Source organism: Ochotona princeps, chromosome 14 (assembly GCF_030435755.1).
Source record: "Ochotona princeps isolate mOchPri1 chromosome 14, mOchPri1.hap1, whole genome shotgun sequence".
NCBI lineage: Eukaryota > Metazoa > Chordata > Mammalia > Lagomorpha > Ochotonidae > Ochotona > Ochotona princeps.
In genome coordinates this window covers 1,120,369-1,143,255 of record NC_080845.1, presented here as the reverse complement: position 1 = coordinate 1,143,255, position 22,887 = coordinate 1,120,369, and the positions used below count along the sequence as shown (strand labels likewise).

Here is a 22,887-nt window from a genome sequence, read left to right as displayed (position 1 = left end):
CCAGAGGGCGTGGGCTGCCCGCTCCGCCCTCACCCGAGTGCGTCGGTGCCCGGCCTCGCACGCGCCCCTGGACCCGGCCCGACTGCCTGCTGTGCTTGGCGGGGGGCGGCGGGGGCTCCTGTGCCCCGCAGGGCCGGGTGCTGGGAGCGCGGCCGGCGTGGGGCCCCAGTCCATCCCATGGGATGCGGACCCAGGATTGGCACGCCTCCTCTGCCCGCCGGTCCGCCCTCACCCGGAGGCAACCGTTGTTGGTGGCCGTGGGCACTGCCCTCTGCGGCTGTGGCCTGGGGGGTGCTCAAGTGTGCAAACCTTACTGTGCTCGGCGCTGGTCCACTGTGCGCGCTGGGTGGGCAGCGGTGGGTGGCGATGGCATGGCCGGGATGCCCCAGCTTGGTGCTGGGACCAGATGCGGCACTGCCCGTCCCCGGGCTGGCACCTGTCGCGGGCAGCACGTGTCCTCACACAGTGGGTGCCATGACCATCCCCTCTGCTCTGCCTTCGGGAGGCACCATGGGCGGCTGCCCCGTTCCCCAGTTCCAGGCCCGGGTGCCAGCTGCTGTTGGCAGGCGTGTCTGCCCTGCTGCCCTCACTCTCAGCACCCCCGTGGGGGTGGTGGAGGACCAGGCGAGGGCAGCTGAGCTCAGGCCTTGGCCCCCAGGGGCAGGGCGCCTCCTCCCCGCCCACCGTTACCACTGTGGCTCTTATTCGTGTTTATGTTAGATTTGTTTCCTGGAAAGTCAGCTGTAGGGAGTGCTCTGGTTCACTCCTCCATGACAGTGGCTGGGCCAGGTTTGTTCCTGGAGCCTGGACCTGCGTCAGGGTCTCCCATGTGGACGCAGGGTCCCAGGCATGTGGGCCGTCCTGCTGCTGTCCCAGGCTTGAGACAGTGGGAAGTGGAGCGTCCAGGGCTGGGTTGGGGAATGTCGGTGCCTCAGGTGGTGGGTTAGTGTGCTGTGCCACTGCACTGGCCCCAGAGTAAAGCATCTTTTAAATGGGGTTCATCTGCTGTCATTTCTGCTGGAAATTAACTTCAAAATGCTGTTTCTTTGTTGGGCTAGGTTTCCTCTGCAGCCTCCTGCTCTGCCCCTGCTGCCCGGTGGGCCTTGGAGCCATGGCCACGGAGGAGAAGAAGCCGGAGAGCGAGGCCGCCAGACCTCAGCCCACGCCCTCCTCATCAGCCACACAGAGCAAGGTGCGGCAGGGGCCCAAGCCTGCTGCCTCGCTCTGACCACGGCCCTGCACAGTGTCTGGGAGGCCTGGCAGGGCGGCCCCAGACCCATGCGCAGTACACGCTGCTCGCGCCTCTGCTGGGTTCATACCGGCTGCCCCTGTCCCGCCATAGCAGGCCGCTGGCCTGGCCCGCCGGAAGCGGGGCCTTCAGCAGGGGAGCAGGGCCTGCAGGTGCACTCTGGGAAACTGAGTCAGGCTGGAGCTGCTGGGAACCTGGCGGGGTTGCCTGTCGTGTGGGGGTGGGGAGTAGATCAACAGGGCCTCTGCTCCTAGCCCCCAAGGTGGGGTGCCAGGAGGGTGCTGCCAGGCAACATGCAGGTGGGCCTCCCCTTTGGTGTCAGGCTTGGGTGCTGGCGGTGGGCGCCCGCGGGGCAGAGCTGGGTCTCCCCATGGGTGCTGGGGGTGGGCACCCGCAGGCCAGAGCTGGGCCTCCTCGTGGGCTCTGGGGGTGGGTGCCCGAGGGGCAGGGCTGGGCCTCCTTGTGAGCTCTGGGAGTGGGCACCCGAGGGGCAGGGCTGGGCCTCCTCGTGGGCTCTCGGGGTGGGTGCCCGAGGGGCAGGGCTGGGCCTCCTTGTGAGCTCTGGGAGTGGGCACCCGCAGGCCAGAGCTGGGCCTCCTCGTGGGCTCTGGGGGTGGGTGCCCGAGGGGCAGGGCTGGGCCTCCTTGTGAGCTCTGGGAGTGGGCACCCGAGGGGCAGGGCTGGGCCTCCTCGTGGGCTCTCGGGGTGGGTGCCCGAGGGGCAGGGCTGGGCCTCCTTGTGAGCTCTGGGAGTGGGCACCTGAGGGGCAGGGCTGGGCCTCCTTGTGGGCTCTGGGGGTGGGCGCCCGTCGGGCAGAGCTGGGCCTCCTGGTGGGCGCTGGGGGGTGGGCACCCGAGGGGCAGGGCTGGGCCTCCCTGTGGGCTCTGGGGGTGGGCGCCCGTGGGGCAGAGCTGGGCCTCCTCGTGGGCACCAGAGGGGCAGGGTTGGGCCTCCCTGTGGGCGTCAGTGTCCTGCAGTGCCTTCTCGCCCACAGCCTACGCCCGTGAAGCCCAACTACGCCCTCAAGTTCACCCTGGCTGGCCACACGAAAGCTGTGTCCTCTGTGAAGTTCAGCCCCAATGGCGAGTGGCTGGCCAGCTCCTGTAGGTGTCCGCGGGCCCGGCTGGAGCCTCAGCCCAGACGTGGGGTGGGGGACCCTGAGCTGCCCCTGCCTGGGCGCTGGGCAGCAGCCGCTGGCGCTGAGCCTGGCTGCCCCCTTCTCTTTCAGCTGCCGATAAACTCATTAAAATTTGGGGCGCGTATGACGGGAAATTTGAGAAGACCATATCTGGTCACAAGCTGGTAGGTGTGGCGGGGCAGGGTCCCCAGGCCCGAGGCCGGGCTGGCGCGGTGGGGGTCGGCTGGCCCTGCGCTCACTGCTCTGCTTCCGCCCTCCGCAGGGAATATCCGACGTGGCCTGGTCCTCGGATTCTAACCTCCTCGTCTCCGCCTCCGACGATAAGACCCTGAAGATCTGGGACGTGAGCTCGGTAAGGCTGGTCCCGGAGGCGCGGGCGGGCGGGGTGCCTGGCCCGGCTGTGACCTGACGCCCTTGTTGCAGGGGAAGTGCCTGAAGACCCTTAAAGGGCACAGTAACTACGTGTTCTGCTGCAACTTCAACCCGCAGTCCAACCTCATCGTGTCGGGCTCGGTGAGCGCCTCGCGGGGCCGGGGTGGGCTGGGGTGGCCCGGGGTGGCCTGGCGTGGTGCCGGGGTGGCCTGGCGTGGCCCGGGGTGGCCTGGCGTGGCCCGGGGTGGCCTGGCGTGGTGCCGGGGTGGCCTGGCGTGGCCCGGGGTGGCCTGGCGTGGTGCCGGGGCTCCCCACGGGCCAGGCTCACGGCCGTCCGCTCTGTCTTCAGTTTGACGAAAGCGTGAGGATATGGGACGTGAAGACGGGCAAGTGCCTCAAGACGCTGCCTGCGCACTCGGACCCCGTGTCTGCCGTAAGTCCCTCTGCGGGGCAGGGACGGCCCAGCCCAGGCTGTTGGGGACGAGCCAGGGAGGGATGCACGGGGCGGTGGCGCCCCTGCACCTGTGCGCGGCTGGGCGTGGGGATGGGGCAAGCCGTGAAGGCCTGGCCCTGCGTGCGGCGGCGTTCTGCCCAGCGGTGACTGGGGGCGACTCCGCCCTGAGTGGGCGGTTGCCCAGCCGCAGTGCCCTCCGGGGCCTGGGCAGCCCCTGCTCTGCAGGTGGACAGGCCGCAGCAGCACCTTCAGCTCGGCCGCCCGCACGAGGTGGCCCTCAGCGCGTCCAGAAGGGGGCGCTGTGGTGATGACCCGGAAGTGAACCTGCTTTTCTCCCTCTGCTTTGTTTTCAGGTTCATTTCAACCGCGATGGGTCCTTGATTGTATCGAGCAGCTATGATGGCCTCTGGTGAGCGGGGTCGGGCGTCCCTGGTCACGGCTCAGTCTGTCTTGGGGTCGGGGACCCTGGGGACCCCCTTGCTGGTTTAGTGTGGCTCTTCCTGGAGGAGCATCGGTGCCCCTGTTGCCCCCGCCTCCTGGTCAGGCGCGGTGGAGCGTGGGACGCAAGGCTGTGGGTAAGGGAGCAGGCAGGCACAGGGCTGGGGCCGCGGGGAGAGGCCGGCTGGGTGCCATGCTCGGGGCACAGGTGTTGGGGCTTTGCCCACTAGCCCTGCCCCATGCTGTTTTCGGGAGCCACCGGAAGCCAGGTAGGGACAGCTGGGAACGGTGGGGGGGGGGGGTAGGTGCTCAGCAGGTGGGTGACATGGGCGGCCTTGGAACGGGCTCTGAGCCCTTGCACACACTGCGTGCTGGGCCGTGGGTATGCTGCCACGAACGAGCCAGAAGCCAGGAGCGCTTTGCAGTGTCCATCCCAGCACTGGCCTGGACTTGTGTGCCAATGTGGCACACGTTGCCCCGGCCAGGGAGCCCAGCAGGGGCACGTTGGTGACGGGACCGGAGAGGCTGAGCAGGGGTGTCGAGAGAGTGTGTGAAAGTGGTTACAGGGGAAGCTCTTCCCTCCACTGCCTGGGGTGCGGGCAGCCAGGAGCCAGGAGCTCCCTCTGGCTCTCACAGGGTTGCAGGGGCCCATGCATTTGGGCCGACCTCCGCTGCTCTCCCAGGAACCTTAGCAGGGAGCTGGATGGGAAGTGGAGCAGCTGGGACTTGAACCTGTGACCTTATGGGATGCCCACAGCACAGGTGGTGACGCCTGGGATGCTTGAAGCCCCCAGGTCTAGGGACCCTCTGGTCACTCAACTCAGCCCGTGGGCTGGCCGTGGTCCTCCGTGGGCTGCCTGTGGTCCTCCGTGGCCCTGCCCACACAGGGATGTGCTGGAAAGGACACGTGCCCCCCCCCGCCACCAGGTGCCCGTGTTGGAGGTGGCCTGGGTCACCGGGCAGGAGGCCCCTGTGTGGCGGTGACAGGAGTGCTGGGGTTTTTAGGGACACGTTTGCAGATGGCAGGCTGCTGGGAGGTGGTCTGCTCACTAGGGTGTGATGTGGGGGTTCCTGGAGGGGGAGGGCTCCGCTTTCCAGCCCATTTGAACCCGCGTGACTCGGGGCTGAAGAGGTGCCCAGCTCCCCCACCCCAGGGGGCCGAGGCCGTGGAGAGCAAGGAGTTAGAGCTGCGTGGGTGGCCGGGTGGGGTCTGCCGTGGGAGGCTGTGCACCCCAGCGGAGAGCAAGTGGAAGTCTCCAGGTGGCTGTGTGTGTCGCTGGGTGGGCGCAGGTGTGGTGGCAGGTGTGGGTGCAGGTGTGGTGGCAGGTGTGGGTGCAGGTGTGGCGCAGGTGTGGGTGCAGGTGTGGGTGCAGGTGTGGTGGCAGGTGTGGGTGCAGGTGTGGCAGGTGTGGCAGGTGTGGGTGCAGGTGTGGGGGCAGGTGTGGGGGCAGGTGTGGCGCAGGTGTGGTGGCAGGTGTGGTGGCAGGTGTGGCAGGTGTGGGTGTAGGTGTGGCGCAGGTGTGGGTGCAGGTGTGGTGGCAGGTGTGGGTGCAGGTGTGGGTGCAGGTGTGAGTGCAGGTGTGGCGCAGGTGTGGTGGCAGGTGTGGGTGCAGGTGTGGGTGCAGGTGTGGGTGCAGGTGTGGGTGCAGGTGTGGGTGCAGGTGTGGGTGCAGGTGTGGCGCAGGTGTGGTGGCAGGTGTGGGTGCCAGGTGTGGTGCAGGTGTGGCACAGGTGTACCCGGGTACCCATGCTTGCCTTCTGTCTGCAGTCGCATCTGGGACACCGCCTCTGGCCAGTGCCTCAAGACGCTGATCGGTGAGTGCAGCCCCCCCATGCGCTGTGACCCCCCCCTTCCTGCTGGCCGCACAGGCCTCTGCCAGGACTTGCTTGGTAGCCCCGGGCCTCAGGGCCTCTGCCGTCACGCTGGCCTCTGGCATGCCTCCGGCAGCACCCTGCCCTCTGCCCTGCCCTGCGGGGCTCAGCTATGTTTTGCTGCTCTGAAGGATTGGGGGGCTGGCCTGGGGACTGGGTGTTGGTTGGGAGAGTGGGCGGGGCCTGTATTGGGAAGGAGCCAGGAATGTTTGAGGGAGTGTGTGTGCCTGGGAGGCCGGGGGGTCTGAGGGCCTGGGAGACAGGTGGGCAGCTGGTGAGCTGCTGCCCGAAGACTGCCCCTAACCCCTGGGGCATCCCTGCCAGCCTTGGGCAGGCTCCAGCTTGAGAGGCAAAGAGGAGGCCGCCGAGGAACTGCAGGTTGAGCTGGCTCTGGCCGCAGCCTCTGCTGGGTGGCTGGCTCCCCCCACGTCTGCATCTGTTCCCCTCGTGTGGACACACTGGACTGGGGTCCCTTTCCCCCAAGGGTCTCCTGTTCAGAACCGCCTGCCAGTGGCCTTGGTCGGTCAGTCCCTGGCCTCCTGGCTGTCCTAGCGCAGGCACCCCGCAGCCTGGCAGGCGGGCACGCCCGGAGCAGGATTGCGGTGGGCTGCAGGGCAGGGTGGGGAGGGAGGGCGAGGGGGCAGGTTCCCGTCTGCTCCCTGTGGCTTCTCTGAGTGCCCGGGGCCTCATGGCTTCACCCTGTGGCATCCCTCTGCAGTGCTTGGCATCGGCCCGCGGAAGCCGAGGCACCGGCTAGCCTGCAGTGGTAACCCTGAGCCCCGTTCCTCCCCGGTGCTTGGTACACTATGCAGGGCAGGGCTGGTCTCTGGAGGAGCACAGCGAGTCCTGGGCTCTGCCCGTGGCACTTGGCCATGAGCCACAGCCCTGGGGCACTGCCCGTCAGGGCTGGCTGGGGGCTGGACGAGGCTCACCGCTCAGGCCGCCCGGTGCCCGTCTGCTGTCGGCGTGGGTCTCAGGTGGTGAGGGAACCCTGCTCACGGCTCGGATGGGTGTCGGGAGATGGCTCAGGGTCCTTCCTGGCGTGGTGGCGTTGGCACGTTGCACAGGCTCCTGGTGTGTGTCGTGGGGTGTGGGCGCTGCCCCGCACTCCCTGCCAGCATCAGCCTGGCCGTCTGTGCTGCAGATGACGACAACCCGCCAGTGTCCTTCGTGAAGTTCTCTCCAAATGGCAAATACATCCTCGCTGCCACCTTGGACAAGTGAGTGCCACTGTGTCCCCACGGGCCCCGCCCCCGGCCCCACGGCCATCCACTGCCTCCCCCAGCCCACGGCAGTCCCGCCCCCACACTGCCAGGCGTCCGCTGCCCTCTGAGGTCGGGATCTCTGCCATTGGGTGCCATCCCACTCCCTCTTGAGGGTGCCTGGTTGAGTCTGAGATGGGCACGCCTACGGTATCTCATTCAAGTTTAGCCGACCTGGGTTGGGCTGGAACAAGACAGCTGTGGGCGCCCTCCTGGCGGTGTGGCATGGTGGGGCGGCTGTGGGCGCCCTCCTGGCGGTGTGGCATGGTGGGGCAGCTGTGGGTGCCCTCCTGGCGGCGTGGCAGGCAGCCCCTCACTCCTCCCCCTCTCTCAGCACGCTGAAGCTGTGGGACTACAGCAAGGGCAAGGTGAGTCTCCTGGCTTGTGGGGGCAGGTCCGTGACACGGGGCGGGAGGGGGAGGGGCGGGGAGCCGTGGGCTGCAGCAGGGTCAGCCATGTCGCCGTGTCAGTGGGAGACGCCTGCTGAGAGCCTGGGCTTCTGGCTGAACCCCGGCCCTCACCCCACCGGCCCTTCAGTGCCTGAAGACCTACGCCGGGCACAAGAATGAGAAGTACTGCATCTTTGCCAACTTCTCTGTGACTGGCGGCAAGGTTGGTGAGCTCGCCCGCTGCCCGGGGAACCACTCGGGGGCCTCTTGATGGGGTGAGGGTGGCGGGGGGCTGGGGAGGGCACCCGGAGGAGGCTGGGCACCTGCTCCTGACAGGCCCCTGCTTGTTCTGGGCATGGGGCCGAAGGGGGCAGGTGCCACCCAGGTGGGAGGGCGGGCAGGGCTGGGGGGGGGGGATCCTGAGTGCTTCAACTCTGACCCGCCTGCCCCAGTGGATCGTGTCCGGCTCCGAAGACCACCTGGTGTACATCTGGAACCTGCAGACCAAGGAGGTCGTCCAGAAGCTGCAGGGCCACACAGGTGCGCGGTGGCCTCAGCTGGCCGTGGCTGCTGCCCGTGGCCGCCCTCCCGCCCTGCTCGGTGGCCTCAGCTGGCCGTGGCTCCTGGCCGTGGCCGCCCTCCCGCCCTGCTCGGTGGCCTCAGCTGGCCGTGGCTCCTGGCCCTGGCCGCCCTCCCGCCCTGCTCGGTGGCCTCAGCTGGCCGTGGCTCCTGGCCGTGGCCGCCCTCCCGCCCTGCCTGCTGCTGGCTGTCCTGTTTGCCAGGGGCTCCTGGCATTGCTGTTCCACACGGCTGCTTGTGTCCGCCTGCCCTGCGCTTGCATTTTATATTGGTGGACCCTGGGGCCCGGTGCTCGCTGGGCTGGCCGGGGGACCCACCCTGTCCTCTCTGTCCTCAGATGTGGTGATCTCCACAGCATGCCACCCCACCGAGAACATCATCGCCTCGGCCGCGCTGGAGAATGACAAGACCATCAAGCTGTGGAGGAGTGACTGCTAGGCCCTGCGTGTGCCGCGCAGGGGACTGGGCGGGCCGCGCGGGCCGCGCCTCCAGGGCCGGCCGGAGCCCCGGGGCAGTGGGCCAGGGCCGCGGCAGGGACGCTCCCTCCACGTGTGCTGAGTCGGCAGCGTTCTGATTTTGTTCTTCAAGGGTGACGTTCAGTTTCTCGTGAGTTGTGTCTTTCCAGTAAACGTCCTGCACCTTTCTTGCTGTGTTGATTGCCCAGCGCACCTGCTGGGAGCAGCGGCCACCTTGGCTGCAGCCGCTGGCCTCCGTCCCTGGGCCCCAGACCCGTCCAGCCCCCTCTGCCCTGCTGGTCCCCGTGGGCAGCCACTGGCCAGTCTGGGCCTCACTGGATTCCCACTGGCTTCTCAAGTCTTTCTGGAAAACCAGGCTGGGTGGTGGTGGGAGAGGCCTGGGCCTGGCTGCACAGCCTGAATCCCTGCTGGTCCCATGGTCTCCTGCGGCTCCTCCAGCGGCAGGAGGGAGTGGGGCTTGGTCCTCACCGTAGGCCCCCGAGTTCAGGAGAAGTGGCTTCCACAGGTGCCCTGGAGAGGGGCTGGGGTGAGAATTGAGGGGGGCTCCCCAGAGCCTGGCACCCACAGTCCTGCCAAGTAGGCAGGCCGGTGCTGGAGCCCAGTTTCTGATGCAGAAGACGCCGTGTGGTGGTTGGTAAGAGGGGGACAGAGGCCCCCCAGCCTTTCCAGGAAGTCTGGCCCACCTGGTGCTCGGCTGTCCCTGGGCCATCCGGTGGTGAGGGCTGGCTGCCCTGCCGTGGGGCTCGGGAGAAGCTGCCCTGCGGGATGGGGACTTGCACCCAGCCAGCTGGGCCTCAGTGGAGGCCGGAGTCCACAGGCAGAGGGCTCCTTGAGGTGCGTGGGCCAGTGTAGCGGGTGGGCCAGGCACGCCCTGCCAGCAGGTCGCCGAAGCCCCCCATGGCTGCTGTGAGGGAGGGGAGAGGCGCAGGGAGACCCCTGGCTGCTGGGCATGGTGAAGGCTGTAGCATGCTGCCCCGTCCCATCCCTGTCCCCCTCCTGGGGGTCCTCCGCCCTCTGCTCGGGGGTCTGTTCTGTTTGTGGCCGCTCACTTGGGGGAGGTGCCGATGGTGGTGTCCCCAGTACAGTTTTATTTTTTCTACATTTGAATTCTCTGTTGTAGATTTATGTAAAAACACATTCTTTTCGAAAATAAAAGATTTTCATGTCTTAAAAGTTTCTCCTGTAGGATGTTTTTTTAGGGCTTATGTATTTCAGTTACAGTAAGAGGTCACTCCCCACATAGATGAGGGGGGCTGGGCCAGGCTGCAGGCACGGCTCACCTTGCACAGCTCTCCTAGGAGCAGGGAGCTGGGTGGGCCGGCGGCGCGCTGTGCTGTGGGGGCCACCGTACACGGCTCCTCTGGGAGCTGGGTGGGCCGGCGGCGCGCTGTGCTGTGGGGGCTACCTGCAAGACGCCCAGGAGCAGGGAGCTGGGTGGGCCGGGGGCGCGCTGCGCTGTGGGGTGCTTGCAACAGCTGTGCCTTGGGGAAGACCCAGGAGGGCAGCAGCTGGTGGCCGTCCCCTCTGCCTGGTGGCGGTCTGTGGTGTTCAGTGCCATTTTGGAGGGAGGGTCTGTGCCGGTACTGGTGGTGGGCCACGATGGGCAGGCCAGTCGTGGGGAGGCACCCAAGGAGGGGGCGCTCTGCGGCTCAGCATTCTGCGGTCTGAGGGGCCGGGACTGGACCTGAAGGTGTCCTGTTGCAACTGGTGGCTTAACTGATGGAGCCAAAACTTCAGCGTCTGAAAAGAGGTGTTTGGGGGCAGAGCCAGGCGAGCAGGAAGGGGACCTGTCCACTGTCCACTCTCCTAGGGGTAGCGGCCGGCCGGCCTGCGGGAGCGCACTCCTCGGGAATTTGTGGGCACCTGCCAGGTGGGCGCGTCCGGCGCAGTGGGCCCTGTGTCCTGAGCCCTGCAAGCTGGGTGCGTCCACGTCCCCCACTGGCAGTGGGAGTGGGAGCAGCTGTCTCAGGGCACCCCGCCTGCAGGGCTGGAGCTGCCCTGGGCTGCAGCCCGCAGTGGCCTGCTGCATTGCGCAGGGGTACCCTGTGTCCTTTGCCTTGGTGCCTTGATGCCTTGATGGTCGGCTCCTGGGTGCAGAGATGGGCGTGTAGGGGAAGGGGGAACCCTTTGGGGGAGACGCCGGGGCAGGGGGCTCTGCTGCCCCGTGTGCACCGCGCTGTAGTCTCCGGTCCTCGGGCTGCCCACAACGCCCAGCCCTGCCTGCAGTGGCCAGGGACTGTGGTACCAAGCATGGCGCCGCGAGTGGCCGAGGACAGGAAGGAGCTGCAGAGGCAGGTGGAAGGCAAAGAAAAAAACAGTGGTTAGATGCCACGAAGTAGGTGGCAATGCCTTAACCGTATGTGTGTTGTCAGGCCCGAGGGCCTCTTCCATCCTTGTCAAGGGGAGTGCTAACCTTCTCTCCTTTCATACAACACGACCCTGCCTCCGGCCGCACCGCATTTAAAGGCGCGCATCCCCGCCGCTTTACGGAGAGGGTGAGCACGCGCTCGCTGTCTGCACGCCACACTCGGGGAACGCCCGTCCGACAGGAACAACAGCAACTGTTTCCCGCTAAGATTTTTGCTGATCTGAACGGATGCGGGGGGAAAAAATCCCGTTTTTGTGTTTAATATATTCATAAGATCAGCCAATCAGAGGTCGAGGGTATACGCGGAAGTGCAGAGCGTCCGTCCGAGAAGCTGATTCCCCCGGAAACAAAACAGGGCGGGTGCGCGCGCTTCCTGCGGTGACGCACCTCCCTCTACCCCCCCAACCGGGCCGTTCGCGGAAGTGCAAGTGGCTGGCGACGAATCAGTGGGCGGTGCTCGGAAGATCCGCCCATGGACTTCCGGGCGTAACCTTGCGCTTGGAACGGTGGGTGCTCGGGGCGCTGACGCCCGCGGTCCGCGCTGTGTGCGCATGCTCCGCCGGTTCCGGCACACCTCTGCACAACCATGCAGGCCCCGGGGTGCAGGCCCCGGGAGCAGGGTCCGGGGTGCAGTGTCCGGGATGCGGGCCCCGGGGTGCGGGCTCCGGGGTGCAGGGTCCGGGATGCGGGCCCCGGGGTGCGGGCTCCGGGGTGCAGGGTCCGGGATGCGGGCCCCGGGGTGCGGGCTCCGGGGTGCAGGGTCCGGGATGCGGGCCCCGGGGTGCGGGCTCCGGGGTGCAGGGTCCGGGATGCGGGCCCCGGGGTGCGGGCTCCGGGGTGCAGGGTCCGGGATGCGGGCACCGGGGTACAGAGTCCGGGGTACAGAGTCCGGGATGCGGGCTCTGGGGTGCGGGGTGCGGGCTCCGGGCGTGTACGTGCACGCTCGAGCACACGTACCTCGTGCACCCCACGCGTGGGCATGGCACACAGGGTCAGGGCTAGGGTGTCCCTGCCCACCGAGAGAGGCCAGCTGGGCCCCCGGCTGTGGGAGGCCGGGCCGGGCCAGGCAGGTGCAGGTCAGCCTGGACAAGGGTGGCAGGCCGGGGATGGGGTGCGCAGGAACGTCCTGGGAGCTCCGTCGGAGGGTCCTGCACACATCTGTCCCCAGGGCTGCCCGTCTCCAGGGGTGCCTGTCCCCAGGGGTGCCTGTCCTCAGGGGTACCCACCTCCAGGACTGCCTGTCACCGGGCCTGCTCATAACCTGGGCTGCCCGTCCCCAGGGCTGTCCGTCCCCAAGGGTGACGGGTCCCCAGGCTCGTCCTTGGGCCTGCCCGGCTCCCCTGCTCCCCACCTTGGGGTGCTCTGTGGTGGCTCAGGACCTGGGGGTGCTGCAGACAAGGCCGGGGGGATCTGACCTGGACCTCGTGCGTTGCCTGTTAGGGCTGGAGCGCTCTCGCCCAGCGCATGTCCCAGGAGGGTGTAGTTCCAGGCACTAAGGGGACGCAGGGCCCCTTTCTCCGCTGGCTGTCCCCACTGTCCCATTGCAGCTGGGGGTTTTGGTCATGGACTGGCCCTCCAGTGGGCCCCCCGCCTCAGGGGTGGTGCAGTGCCTGAGTCCAGCTTCTGCCCCAGGCCACGAGTGGGGCTGCACCTGCGGGCAGCCCAGGGATGCCAGCCAGTCCTTGATTGTGGACACCTGGGTGGCCACGCACTTCCAGCAGCATCCATGGAGTACAGGGGCGGGAGGCCTTTCCTGGGGCTGCTGGCCGCTGTAGGGCTGGGTGGGGTAGCCATGGGGACCCGGCTGCTTGGCCCCTGCCTGCTCACGTTGTGGGGACTGGTGGGTGGCCCTGGCTGGCAGTCCTGGGTCTCTGCCTTGGAGCTCTTTGGGAAGAGGCCTGACCAGGCCACTGGACCCGAGTTTTGGGGCTCCCTTGGGGTGAGCCGTGAGGCGCCCCTTCTCCTGGGGCCCTTGGCTGGGCGATTCTGGCAGTGTCCACCAGGAGGCGAGGCTGCGCCATGCAGGGCTTGGAGGAGCAGTGGCCAGGCCTGGCCCGCCTGCCCGCCTGCTCCTCTGTGCCTGGCCCCTGCACACCCCAGCCTGTGCAGGGCTCGGGGGAGGAGCAGCGGCCAGGCCTGGCCTGCCTGCCCGCCTGCCTCTTCTCCGGCTCTGGCCCCTCTGCTATGGGCCCAGCCCCAGGGCCTGACTGCCTTCACCCCGGGTTCTTTCAAGGGGGCTGCTGCCCGCTCCCCATCTCTCACATTGGGAAATGAGTACCCAGGAGGCCCGCAGTGACCCCTCGAGGTACGGCTGGTGTGGGGGGCCCTTTGGGAAGTGGCCAGGCTGGGGGCCTCACTGTACAAAGAGGAGGGAGAATCTTCCTTCTGCAGGTTTACTGCCCGCTGTGGCCAGGGTCTCCCAGGTGGGCCACGGGCCAGGGCTCGGCCGTTCGTCCCCGGCCTGCAGGGTGCTGGAAGGGCAGGCTCGGTCCCGGGCACCAGCATGGGTCGTGGGCATCCCTGTGCTGTTGTGCCACGCCTGGCTGGCAGGGTCCCAGGTCCGTGCTGAATGGTGTTGGTCTGTGGCATTTGTTTTCCCTGCTCGCGAGGCCGGCTGGGCTGTTGGTGACCATACAGGGCCAGAGCCTGCCTGGCAGCTCCGGGGGGACCTCCATGTTGCTGCTGTGCTGTGTCCATGGCGAGGACCAGCAGGCCACACTGCCAAGCGAGAGTGGACACCAAGCGGGAGGGAGCAGGCCCAGAAGGCATTCTGCCGAGTTACGTCATAGACACTGGTCCAGAGGTTGCCCATGGAAGCTTCCAGAAAGGCACAAGGCGTCTGTGCTGTTCTGGACTCCTATGTGGAGCACAAGACACTGACCATAGGGAGCACTGACCACAAGGGGACACTGAGCACGGGGGTGCTGACCACAGGAGCAGCTCATGCTGACCACAGGAGCACTGACCACAGTGGGTGCTGACCACAGGAGCACTGACCACAGTGGGTGCTGGCCACAGGAGGGCACTGACCACAGTGGGTGCTGGCCACAGGAGGGCACTGACCACAGTGGGTGCTGGCCACAGGAGCTGCTGACCACAATGGGTGCTGACCACAGTGGGTGCTGACCACAGGAGGGCACTGACCACAGTGGGTGCTGACCACAGGAGCTGCTGACCACAGTGGGTGCTGACCACAGGAGCGCTGACCACAGTGGGTGCTGGCCACAGGAGGGCACTGACCACAGTGGGTGCTGACCACAGGAGCTGCTGACCACAGTGGGTGCTGACCACAGGAGCGCTGACCACAGTGGGTGCTGGCCACAGGAGGGCACTGACCACAGTGGGTGCTGGCCACAGGAGGGCACTGACCACAGTGGGTGCTGACCACAATGGGTGCTGACCACAGTGGGTGCTGACCACAGGGGGTGCTGACCGCAGGGAGTGCTCCTTGTTTGCACGGCCTCTGCTGTGGAGTGGACGTCGTGGCTCGAGCTGACTGTGTCCTGGAAGGCGAGGACATGGTACTCGGCCCGCCCCACCTGGGACTGCCTCCAGGCTGTGCTGGTTAGGGAGCCTTCCTAGTGTCCATGTGGGGGCTGGAACTGGCCCAGGGTGAGGCCACTGTTGGCTTCAAGGGAGAGCAGACCCTGCCACCGCCACCTTGGAGCCCAGGAATCCCCTGGTGGGAGGCCATTCCCTGACCCAGTCTCTGCTCCATCTCCTCCATGTCTCTTCGCTAAGGTCCCGGCCCAGGTTTGAGGTTCACCCTAAAAGACCCCTCCATCTTCTATGGCAGTCATGTGCGTGGGCAGGCGTGCTGGGCCTCCACCTGCACGTGTGTGCTGGTGATGATATGGACGGGGTGGCAGGTGGGGGCAGAGCTGAGAGCTGATGTCTGGCAGGACCTAGCATGGGGTTGTTGGGCTGAGCAGACCCAGAGGACAGACTGGACATGGTGTCCTGCCTGACCTAGGGCTCCTGGGCTGGATGCCTGGCCCCTGGGACAATCCTGGCTGAGGACACCTCTGTGAATGGAGGTGCAGGCTACTGTGTAGGTCCCCGCCTGCCAGCAGCTCCCGCAGGTGCGGGGCAGAGTCCCAGGGGTCTGATGGCTGGGCTCTGCACACGGGGGCTGTGCTGAGCCTGGCCAGGCCAGCAGTCTCTGGGGCGCTGACCACTGTCGTCCTGTCCGGTCTCTATTTGTTTACCCGGCAGTAACCCCGGCTGCACCATCCCTCAGCTGGGGCCCTGTGACCTTGGCCCTCTGCCTTGCATTTCCTCTTCCTTTCCAGGCCCTTGGCCAGGGCACGCCCGAGGGGACTGTCCACCCAGCTCTGCAGCTGACCTCGCTCGGGTCCCTGGGGGCTCCTCCTCTGTGTGAAATGGGGCAACGCTACTTTGCTGGAGTGTCTAGGTCAGGAGAGGGAGGCCAGGGACAGGAAAAGGTGGCCCGGAGGTGGGGTCTGGGAGTGCAGAAACCAGCACTGTGGGGTCTGGGGTTGGGAAGCACTGTGGGGTCTGGGGTTGGGGAGCACTGTGGGGTCTGGGGTTGGGAAGCACTGTGGGGTCTGGGGTTGGGGAGCACTGTGGGGTCTGGGGTTGGGAAGCACTGTGGGGTCTGGGGTTGGGGAGCACTGTGGGGTCTGGGGTTGGGGAGCACTGTGGGGTCTGGGGTTGGGGAGCACTGTAGGGTCTGGGGTTGGGGAGCATTGTGGGGTCTGGGGTTGGGGAGCACTGTGGGGTCTGGGGTTGGGGAGCACTGTGGGGTCTGGGGTTGGGGAGCACTGTGGGGTCTGGGGTTGGGGAGCACTGTAGGGTCTGGGGGTACAGAAGCAAGCACTCTGGGGTCTGGGGGTACAGAAGTGAGCACTGTGGGGTCTGGGGTTGGGGAGCACAGTCCCCATGGGGCTGTCCCGAGGCCGGGCTGGGAGGCTGGGTGGCAGAGTGGGTGGAGCTTCCGGGAGGAGGATGATAGACTGCCCTGGGAGACCGCTCGGGGTGGGGAGTGGCCTGTGGCTCGTTTTCCTTGGCTGTTCTGGGTGGGGAGGGGGCTTCCCTGAAGAGGTGACGATCGCCCTTGGGCATACTAGAAGGAACCAGGTGCCCCAAGTCTTGGAGAAAGCGAATTTAGCCCCAAGGGCTGCCCAGGAAGGGGCGCTCCTGAACTGGGGTTTTGGGGAGATGTGCAGCTGGGGCAGGGGTTGGCCCTGTGGCCCCATCACCCAGCTCCCCGAGCCCCCCATCCCTCCCACCCCAACATTATTCTCTGTCCCAGCACTTGACCTTGTCACTGTTACCCGGGACCCCTGTCGCCTCCTGACCCCATATGAGCCATTGCTGACCCTCCAGGGCCTGGGCCGCCCTCCTGTCCCGCAGCGCCAGGTCTGGCTCCCTGGGGCCTGGCCTCAGCACCCCCTTAGCCCTTGCTGACTCTCTGGGTGCCTCTACCCCCAGGCCCGGGATCTCCCTGAGGGCGCAGCCCCCAGCTGTCACCTGCTCCCTGGGGGGCGCAGCCCAAGTGATCTCGTTTGTGATGTTTGTCCTTGGGGGGTCGCTGCATCTTCCTGGGGTCCATGGTGGTGTCTGGCTTGTGTGTGCAGGAGCTGGCAGGGGTGTGGGCAGGAGGGGGGAAGGGGACAGGTGCTGGACAGAGGCAGCAGAGCAGTGTTGGGGAGCAGGTGGTCTGGCCTGGCCACCAGGCAGTTTGCAGGGCGGCAGCAGTTCTGTGCCCCTGGGGGCAGTGCCGGGGCAACCTGCTCATGTGTCCAGGCATCTCCAAGAGGTCACCGCCCTGACCGTCCCGGTGGAGGGTCGTCCATGGGGTGGTACATGGCCACATGGCCGTTTCAGAGGCCAGAGCCTGTAACCGAGATGGGGTCGGGCGTCAGGTCAACATCTCACTTGGCTGTTACTGCAGGCTCAGGTGTCAGCCCCTCTCCAGGGGAAGGCTGTGAGCGGTTCTAGAACTTTCAGCTGGTCTCAGATCTCTCTGGGCCCTTCTGTGTCTGAGGGGAGTTTTGGGAAAGCTGGATTTTAGTGCCTGATGGTTGTGAAGCCGTCAGAGAGCAGAGGGAGGGTCTGGGACTTGGCCATCTGCATAGAGTGCTTGGCTCGAGTCCTGGCTCCTCCATTTCCAACTCAGCTCCTTGCCAAGCACCTGGGAGGCTGTGGGTCTCACTGGGGCACGTGGGCACCTGCACCCACGAGGGAGACCCGGACAGAGTTGTATGAAGAGAGGATTTCTCCAACACTGTCAGAGGCATCTAGTTTCCTACAGACGGGAAAGAGCAAGGATAGGCAAGCTCAGCTTTTATGGTTTATTTTACTTGAAAGATTTGCAGAGAGAGGGCTTCCATCCATTGGTTCACTCCCTGAGGGCCCATCTGAAGCCCTGAGCCATGAGCTATGAGCTTCTTTGGGGTCTCCCATGTGGGTGCAGGGTACCAGGAGTTGGGCCATCTGCTGCTTTCCAAGGCAGCCAAGACTTGAACCGGTGCATGTATGGGACATCGGTGCAGCAAGCAGAGGGTTGGATGCTCTGCTGTCATGCCGGTCCCTGTGTTCAGCTTTGTAAGGGAGATTCCCAGCGAGTGGAAGCAGGTGAGAAAGCCAAGATGTGACACTGTATCAATTCATATGGAACATGTGGTCCATGCAGAAAACCTCGGAAAAGCTGCAAGAACCTATCACCCTATGATGAGGTCACCAGAGCTAACAGGTCACAAGACACAAAGAAGCAAGTATAATCCCATGGTCCCAGAAATGAGCCATTGGAAACAAAGTAGGGAAGTATTGACAGGGAGGCCAAAGAACCTTGGAATACTCAGATTGAGCTCCTGTGTCAGACCTTCCTGCTGAGACCACAAAACCCCCTGTGGGATCAATCTTTGTGGAGGAGGCAGCCAGAGAGACATACCATGTTCATGGAGCCAAGGATTCCACCTGGCTGAAACTCCAGGGCTTTGCAACATGTTTGCAGGCATCAATGTCCTGCTTCTAGAATTCTCTGTGGAAAGGCCTACAGGAGACAAAAACACCTTTGGAAGAAAAAGAACAAAGCTCGGAAGGCCCATGCTATCTGACTCACGCTAAAGCTACGGGAGACCAGACCGTGCAGTGTGGGCTGGAGGGCACACGGGCACACGCCTGGGGCAGATCGCAGAAGCCACACAGACCCACACGTGTGTGTCACACCGATCATCACCGCAGTCTGGGATTGTTGGACATCCACAGGCAAGGAAGCTGAACTCACTCCAGTGTTGTATCACTCGCAGCAGCAAACTCAGAACTACTAACTCTGAAAACGGAAACCTCTCGAAGGAAGTATAGGAAAGCATCTTTGTGACCTTGGCTTCTGAAGTGCTTTCTTCTGTAAGATTCTGATTTACTTTCATTTTATTTAAAAGGGGTGGGGGGAGAGAGAGAGAGAGAGAGAGAGACAGATTCTATCTGTGCAGGTTCAACTTCCCAAGTGCCTGCACCAGCTGGGACGGGGCTAGGTGTGTCAGCAGCGTCACCTGGCCCACACCTGACTTCAGAATCAGCAGCTTCCGAACGCTGAATTTTTCAAACCATGGATATGATACATGTTCCCCATTTAAGTCTTCATCAGCATCTATTTTTTTAAAGATTTATTTTATTTTTATTGGAAAGTCAGATATACAGAGAGGAGGAGAGACTGAGAGAAAGATCTTCCTTCCGATGATTCACTCCCCAAGTGACTGCAATGGCAGGAGCTGTGCTGACTGGACTCCAGGAGCCAGGAGCCTCTTCCAGGTCTCCCATGCAGGTGCAGGGTCTCAAGGCTTTGGGCCGTCCTCGACTGCTTTCCCAGGCCACAAGCAGGGAGCTGGATGGGAAGCAGCACCACTGGGATTAGAGTCAGAGCTCATATGGCATCTTGGCACGTTCAAGGTGAGGACTTTAGCTGCTAGGCTACTGTGCTGGGCCCCATCAGCATCTATGAATACTTCCCTTCGTGTTTTCTCTCGAGGTCTTGGGCAGATTGGACTAGATGTAGTTTCAGATGTTTCATATCTTCTCAAGTTGCAAGCATTGCCGATTAGAAATGACTTCATTTTCTGTGGCTCGCGTGGTGGTGGCACAGTGGGTGGAGCGCCTGCCTGTGATACCGGCAGCCCATATGTGCACCTGTTAGGAGACCTGGGAGGCCAGTGGAAGATGGCCCAAATGCCTGGGCCCCTGTCACCTTTGTGGGAGAGCTGGCTGGGTCTCCAGGCGCCTGGCTTCTGCCTGGTCCAGCCTCTGCCATTGTAGCCCTGAGTGGGAGTGGGAAGCAGATGGAAGATCTCCTGTAACTCTGCCTTCTGAATAATTTTTTTTTGTTGTTTTCTCTTCATTGACTTTCATTTTGTAAGAAATACTTTGGATTTGGTATCGCACCACCTCGCTGAACTCTGGGAGTGGGGGCAGAGGACGCAGAGAAGCATCAGGAGGGCAGGACTGTGACGGCTCCACCTTCCCCGGGACGAGGGCCGGGGGCTGCTCCTGCTCAGCCCAGAGCACGCGGGAGCTGCTCCCGCATCCTCGGCCCTCCGGCGACTGCCGCCTCACGCCCGCCACATCTCCGTCTCTGAAACAAGCTGGGCTCCAGTGACAGCTGCCTTTCCCGACTTGGTTCCATTGCCTTTGCTCCTTGGCGTTTGCGCATGCGGGTGACGCTCCCCTTTCTGGGGGGCCGGGTTGTCCCCAGGGCTCTCCCTGACCTGTGTCCTCACACGCAGGCGTGGGCACCACTCACCTCTGCCCTTTACTTTCCGATATGTTTTTGCCAAAGTTTTATTTTTTTTTAAACAAAGATTTATTTATTTGAAAGAGTTAAACATATACAGAGAGAGAGAGGAGAGACAGAGGGGAAAAAATAGGAGAGAGACAGAAGGAGAGAAGGAGCCACAGAGAGAGGGTGGAGAGAGACAACCCGAGACGAGCGAGTGTGGTCCTGCCTGCAGCGGCTTGGACGGCCAAAGCCTGGAGCTGGTCCCTCGAGCTGAGCCGGGCACCCAGCACACATCCAGGGCTGCCTGCGGGCAAGCCTGGAGGACGGAGCTGGATCAGGGCAGGGAGCCCAGGTCCGGGGTCTCAACTGCGGGCAAGTGCCTGACGCCCCACCCCTTCACGAGCTTGCTCCAATGAATCAGTTATTTATTCTTAAAGAATAAGCCCATTTTAACCCACACGGAATATTGTCAGATGTGGGGACACTTTGTTTCTTTTCCATAGGCACTGTGCTTCTCCAGAGGACGTGAGTTTCTCTGGTAGGCGTGGGTTTCTCCAGTGGATATGAGCTTCTCCAGTGGATGTGAGCTTCTCCGGTAGGCGTGAGCTTCTCCAGAGGACGTGGGCTTCTCCAGTGGATGTGGGCTTCTCCAGTGGACGTGGGCTTCTCCAGTGGATGTGGGCTTCTCCAGTGGACGTGGGCTTCTCCAGTGGATGTGGGATTCTCCAGTGGATGTGGGCTTCTCCAGAGGATGTGAGCTTCTCCAGTGGACGTGAGCTTCTCCAGTGGATGTGGGCTTCTCCAGTGGACGTGAGCTTCTCCGGTAGGCATGGGCTTCTCCAGTGGACGTGGGCTTCTCCAATGGACGTGGGCTTCTCCGGTAGGCATGAGCTTCTCCAGTGGATGTGAGCTTCTCCAGCAGATGTGGGCTTCTTTGGTAGGCGAGGGCTTCTCTGGTGCTAACTGGGATTTGGGTTTCCCTTTCCCTGCTCTGACTGGTCATGTCTGGTGCCGGGAGGCAGTCTGGTTGAGCCTCATGTTTGGAGGCCAGGCCTCAGTTTCCCCAGCCCCATCCCCCAGTGTGGTACCTTGGGGTTCTGGCTCTTATCCTCTATATCCTGGTCCTGTGGTTTTAGGCTATCAGGAGCAGCCAATGTCCTGACCACACCGCTCTGGGGCCCAGCCTGCAGGCCCCTGCCCGGCTGCCCGCTCTCCGCTGCTCACCTGTGGGCAGATCCTGATTTCTGCTCAGATGAGTCACCACCCCCCGCTGCATTCACTCTGCCCCCCAGCCGGGGTGTGAGCAGGGGTCAGGACAGGTTGGAGGCTCTGTGGGCACTGCCAGGGTCCCTGTGTTTGGGTGGGTGGGGTGCTCTCTGGTGGCTCAGCCTCCAGGCTCCTGGGGACATGAAGCCTCATCGGGCAGGCCAAGAGCTGCCGGTGACTGCAGAACGGGGTGCTGCTTGCCTCCAGGCCCTGGACAGTGGGCAGCGCTGGGTGGCTCTGGCTGTAGGGGTGACAATGGGTCCTCATGGAGTCGTGACCACTGTCCCTGGCGGTGGCCACCCTGCCCTGTGCCCCCGCCCCTTGGAGCTGCCTCACACAGGCTGGGTCCTCTTCCACTTCCCAGGTTTTCTGACTCTGTCTTGGTGGCACTTGATGCCTCCCTGGGCACCTGTCAGCCCTAAGCAGTGCCTAACTCCCTGGAGTCCTGCTATGTCGCCCCAGGCAGAGCAGCTGCCGCTCGGTCCCAGCTCTCCCGGCCACCTCACTTCCATAAGCAGGCTCAGGTTCCCCAAGGACTGGCGTATTCTCTCTTTGAAAGACAGACTGACGGGGAATGAGCAGGAGTGACAGGGAGATCTTCCATCTGCTGGTTCACTCTCCCAATAGCTGAAGCCGGGAGTCAGGCACGCGCAGGTCAGCCATGTGGCGCAGCAGGGACTTGAACCAGCATCAGCGTGGGATGCCGGCGTCCCAGACAGAGGCTTAGCCTGCAAGCCCACCCTGTTGCCTTCTTTCACTGCTGGGCAGCTGGCTGGTGCGGCCCGCCTTGGCCGGCCCTGCTTCTCCTTCGGCGAGGTCCCGTTGTCTTCCTGAGGTTCTACAGTCTGTTCCTCAAGGCAGACGTGCCCTCTGACACCCCGCATCCTGTGACAGGAAACAGAGATTTGCTTCTGCCCCACCTACCCAAGGGGCAAGAAAACATCTCCAGGGAGGAAAGCTGTTGCCTTTTAGCCTCCGTCTTCCTTCTGGAAAGTTCCATGCCCTCTTCCCTTGGCGCGGGGGTCGGTCCGGTGCCCAGGCTCTGGTGTCTCCCAAGGCCAGCGCTCTGCAGGGACCAGGTCGGGGGGTCCCCGCCGGCGGGGCGGGGGGAGGTGGCCGGGCTCCCGCTGAAGGCCGAGCTGCCCGGCCCAGAGTTGTTCTACCTTGAGCAGCCCGGCCCGGCAGACGCATTATTTAGGGCTGAGAATAAAAAGCCATTCACTTTGCTCCAATTGACCATTTAGTTCAATTTGTGTGCAAGCGCAGGTAATTACTCCAGCAATAACGCGCGGTAGTCGGCGCCGATTGGGGGCGGCGGGCTCTGCGTTGGGGCGCACGCCCTGCACTAATTACCCGCGCGTTACCATGGCGATGGGCGCAGACGCCGCCTTCACCACAACCCGAAGGGGAATCTTGGCGGGTTTTGAATCCGAGCTTTGTGTCCTCCCCCCAACCCACCGGAGCTGAAAGTGCGTTCTCTATAAAATAAGCATGACCACAATGAGATCATCTCAGTGGAGGTGACGGCGGGAGGATTAAGCCCAGGGCGTCAATGTGACTTGGCCTCCCTGCACGTGCGGGTTGCCAGGCAACCCCCAAGATGACATCACTTACCAGGGCCCAGCTGCCCAGCCGTGTCATGGCCGCATCATTGCCGCGGCTCAGCGAGGGCAGAAGTGACAGGCCCGGATGGACAGCGAGAGGGAATTTGGGCCGGGAGCCACCAGCTGATGCCCGTGAGGCTGTGTCAGGGTGTGGCTGGCTGGACCAGAGCCCAGGCGTCCAGGAAGTCCCCTGCGCCACACCAGGCTGGCAGCCCAACGCCCGTCGCTCACAAGGGAAAGCTGCAGGCCCTCCTAGCGGGAGAAGGGGTGGCAGGGGGTGCCCTCGGCCTGGCTGCTTTTTGAGGCAACGGGGTCGTGTCTGGTGGCTGTGTTGAACAAGGCCGGGCACAGACGTCAAGTGGCCGCCTGGGATGCTTGCATTTTGTGTCTTTGGTTCAGGTCTGGGCTGCTCTGTGCCCATCCAACTCCCTGCCAGTGCACAGCCAGACAGCAAAAATGGCCCCTGCACTCACGTGGAAGATCTAGCAATCTGGCTCCTGGCTTCGGCCTGGCCCAGCCTTGCCTGCTCTGGACATGGGGGGTGTGAAGCAGTGGATGGAGTTCTCCGTCTCTGTCACTCAGTCTTTCGAACAAATGCAGGTTCATGAAGGGGGTGGGGGGGAATCCCAGTACCTATGAAATTGTGTCATATAATACAATGTAATTAATGAATAAATGAATAT

The 22,887-nt window shown here is 64.0% G+C and overlaps 1 protein-coding gene and 1 non-coding gene across 2 annotated transcripts; one reads left to right on the top strand and one right to left on the bottom strand.

Moving 5' to 3' along the window:
• Nucleotides 1-1,056: 1,056 nt before the first annotated feature.
• On the top strand, nucleotides 1,057-8,396 carry WDR5 (WD repeat domain 5). The gene is made up of 13 exons (XM_004593447.2): nucleotides 1,057-1,192; nucleotides 2,244-2,352; nucleotides 2,478-2,551; nucleotides 2,650-2,739; nucleotides 2,811-2,900; nucleotides 3,109-3,192; nucleotides 3,567-3,622; nucleotides 5,420-5,466; nucleotides 6,668-6,743; nucleotides 7,120-7,153; nucleotides 7,323-7,397; nucleotides 7,627-7,714; nucleotides 8,091-8,396. Exons 1-13 carry the CDS (start codon nucleotides 1,112-1,114, stop codon nucleotides 8,189-8,191), a joined length of 1,005 nt encoding a protein of 334 aa, XP_004593504.1. The 5' UTR covers nucleotides 1,057-1,111; the 3' UTR covers nucleotides 8,192-8,396.
• A 2,142-nt stretch (nucleotides 8,397-10,538) lies between these two features.
• LOC118760735 (U6atac minor spliceosomal RNA) lies at nucleotides 10,539-10,664 on the bottom strand. The gene has a single exon (XR_004996959.1). It is a non-coding gene; the product is annotated as a U6atac minor spliceosomal RNA (small nuclear RNA).
• Between the last annotated feature and the right edge of the window lie 12,223 nt (nucleotides 10,665-22,887).

Excerpts from the sequence above, each read along its gene's own strand:
- WDR5 (XM_004593447.2), top strand. The coding sequence starts at position 1,112 with ATGGCCACGGAGGAGAAGAAGCCGGAGAGCGAGGCCGCCAGACCTCAG. Across the intron at positions 3,623-5,419 it reads AGCAGCTATGATGGCCTCTG|TCGCATCTGGGACACCGCCT; the intron begins GTGAGCGGGGTC and ends TTCTGTCTGCAG. Across the intron at positions 7,398-7,626 it reads TCTCTGTGACTGGCGGCAAG|TGGATCGTGTCCGGCTCCGA; the intron begins GTTGGTGAGCTC and ends CGCCTGCCCCAG.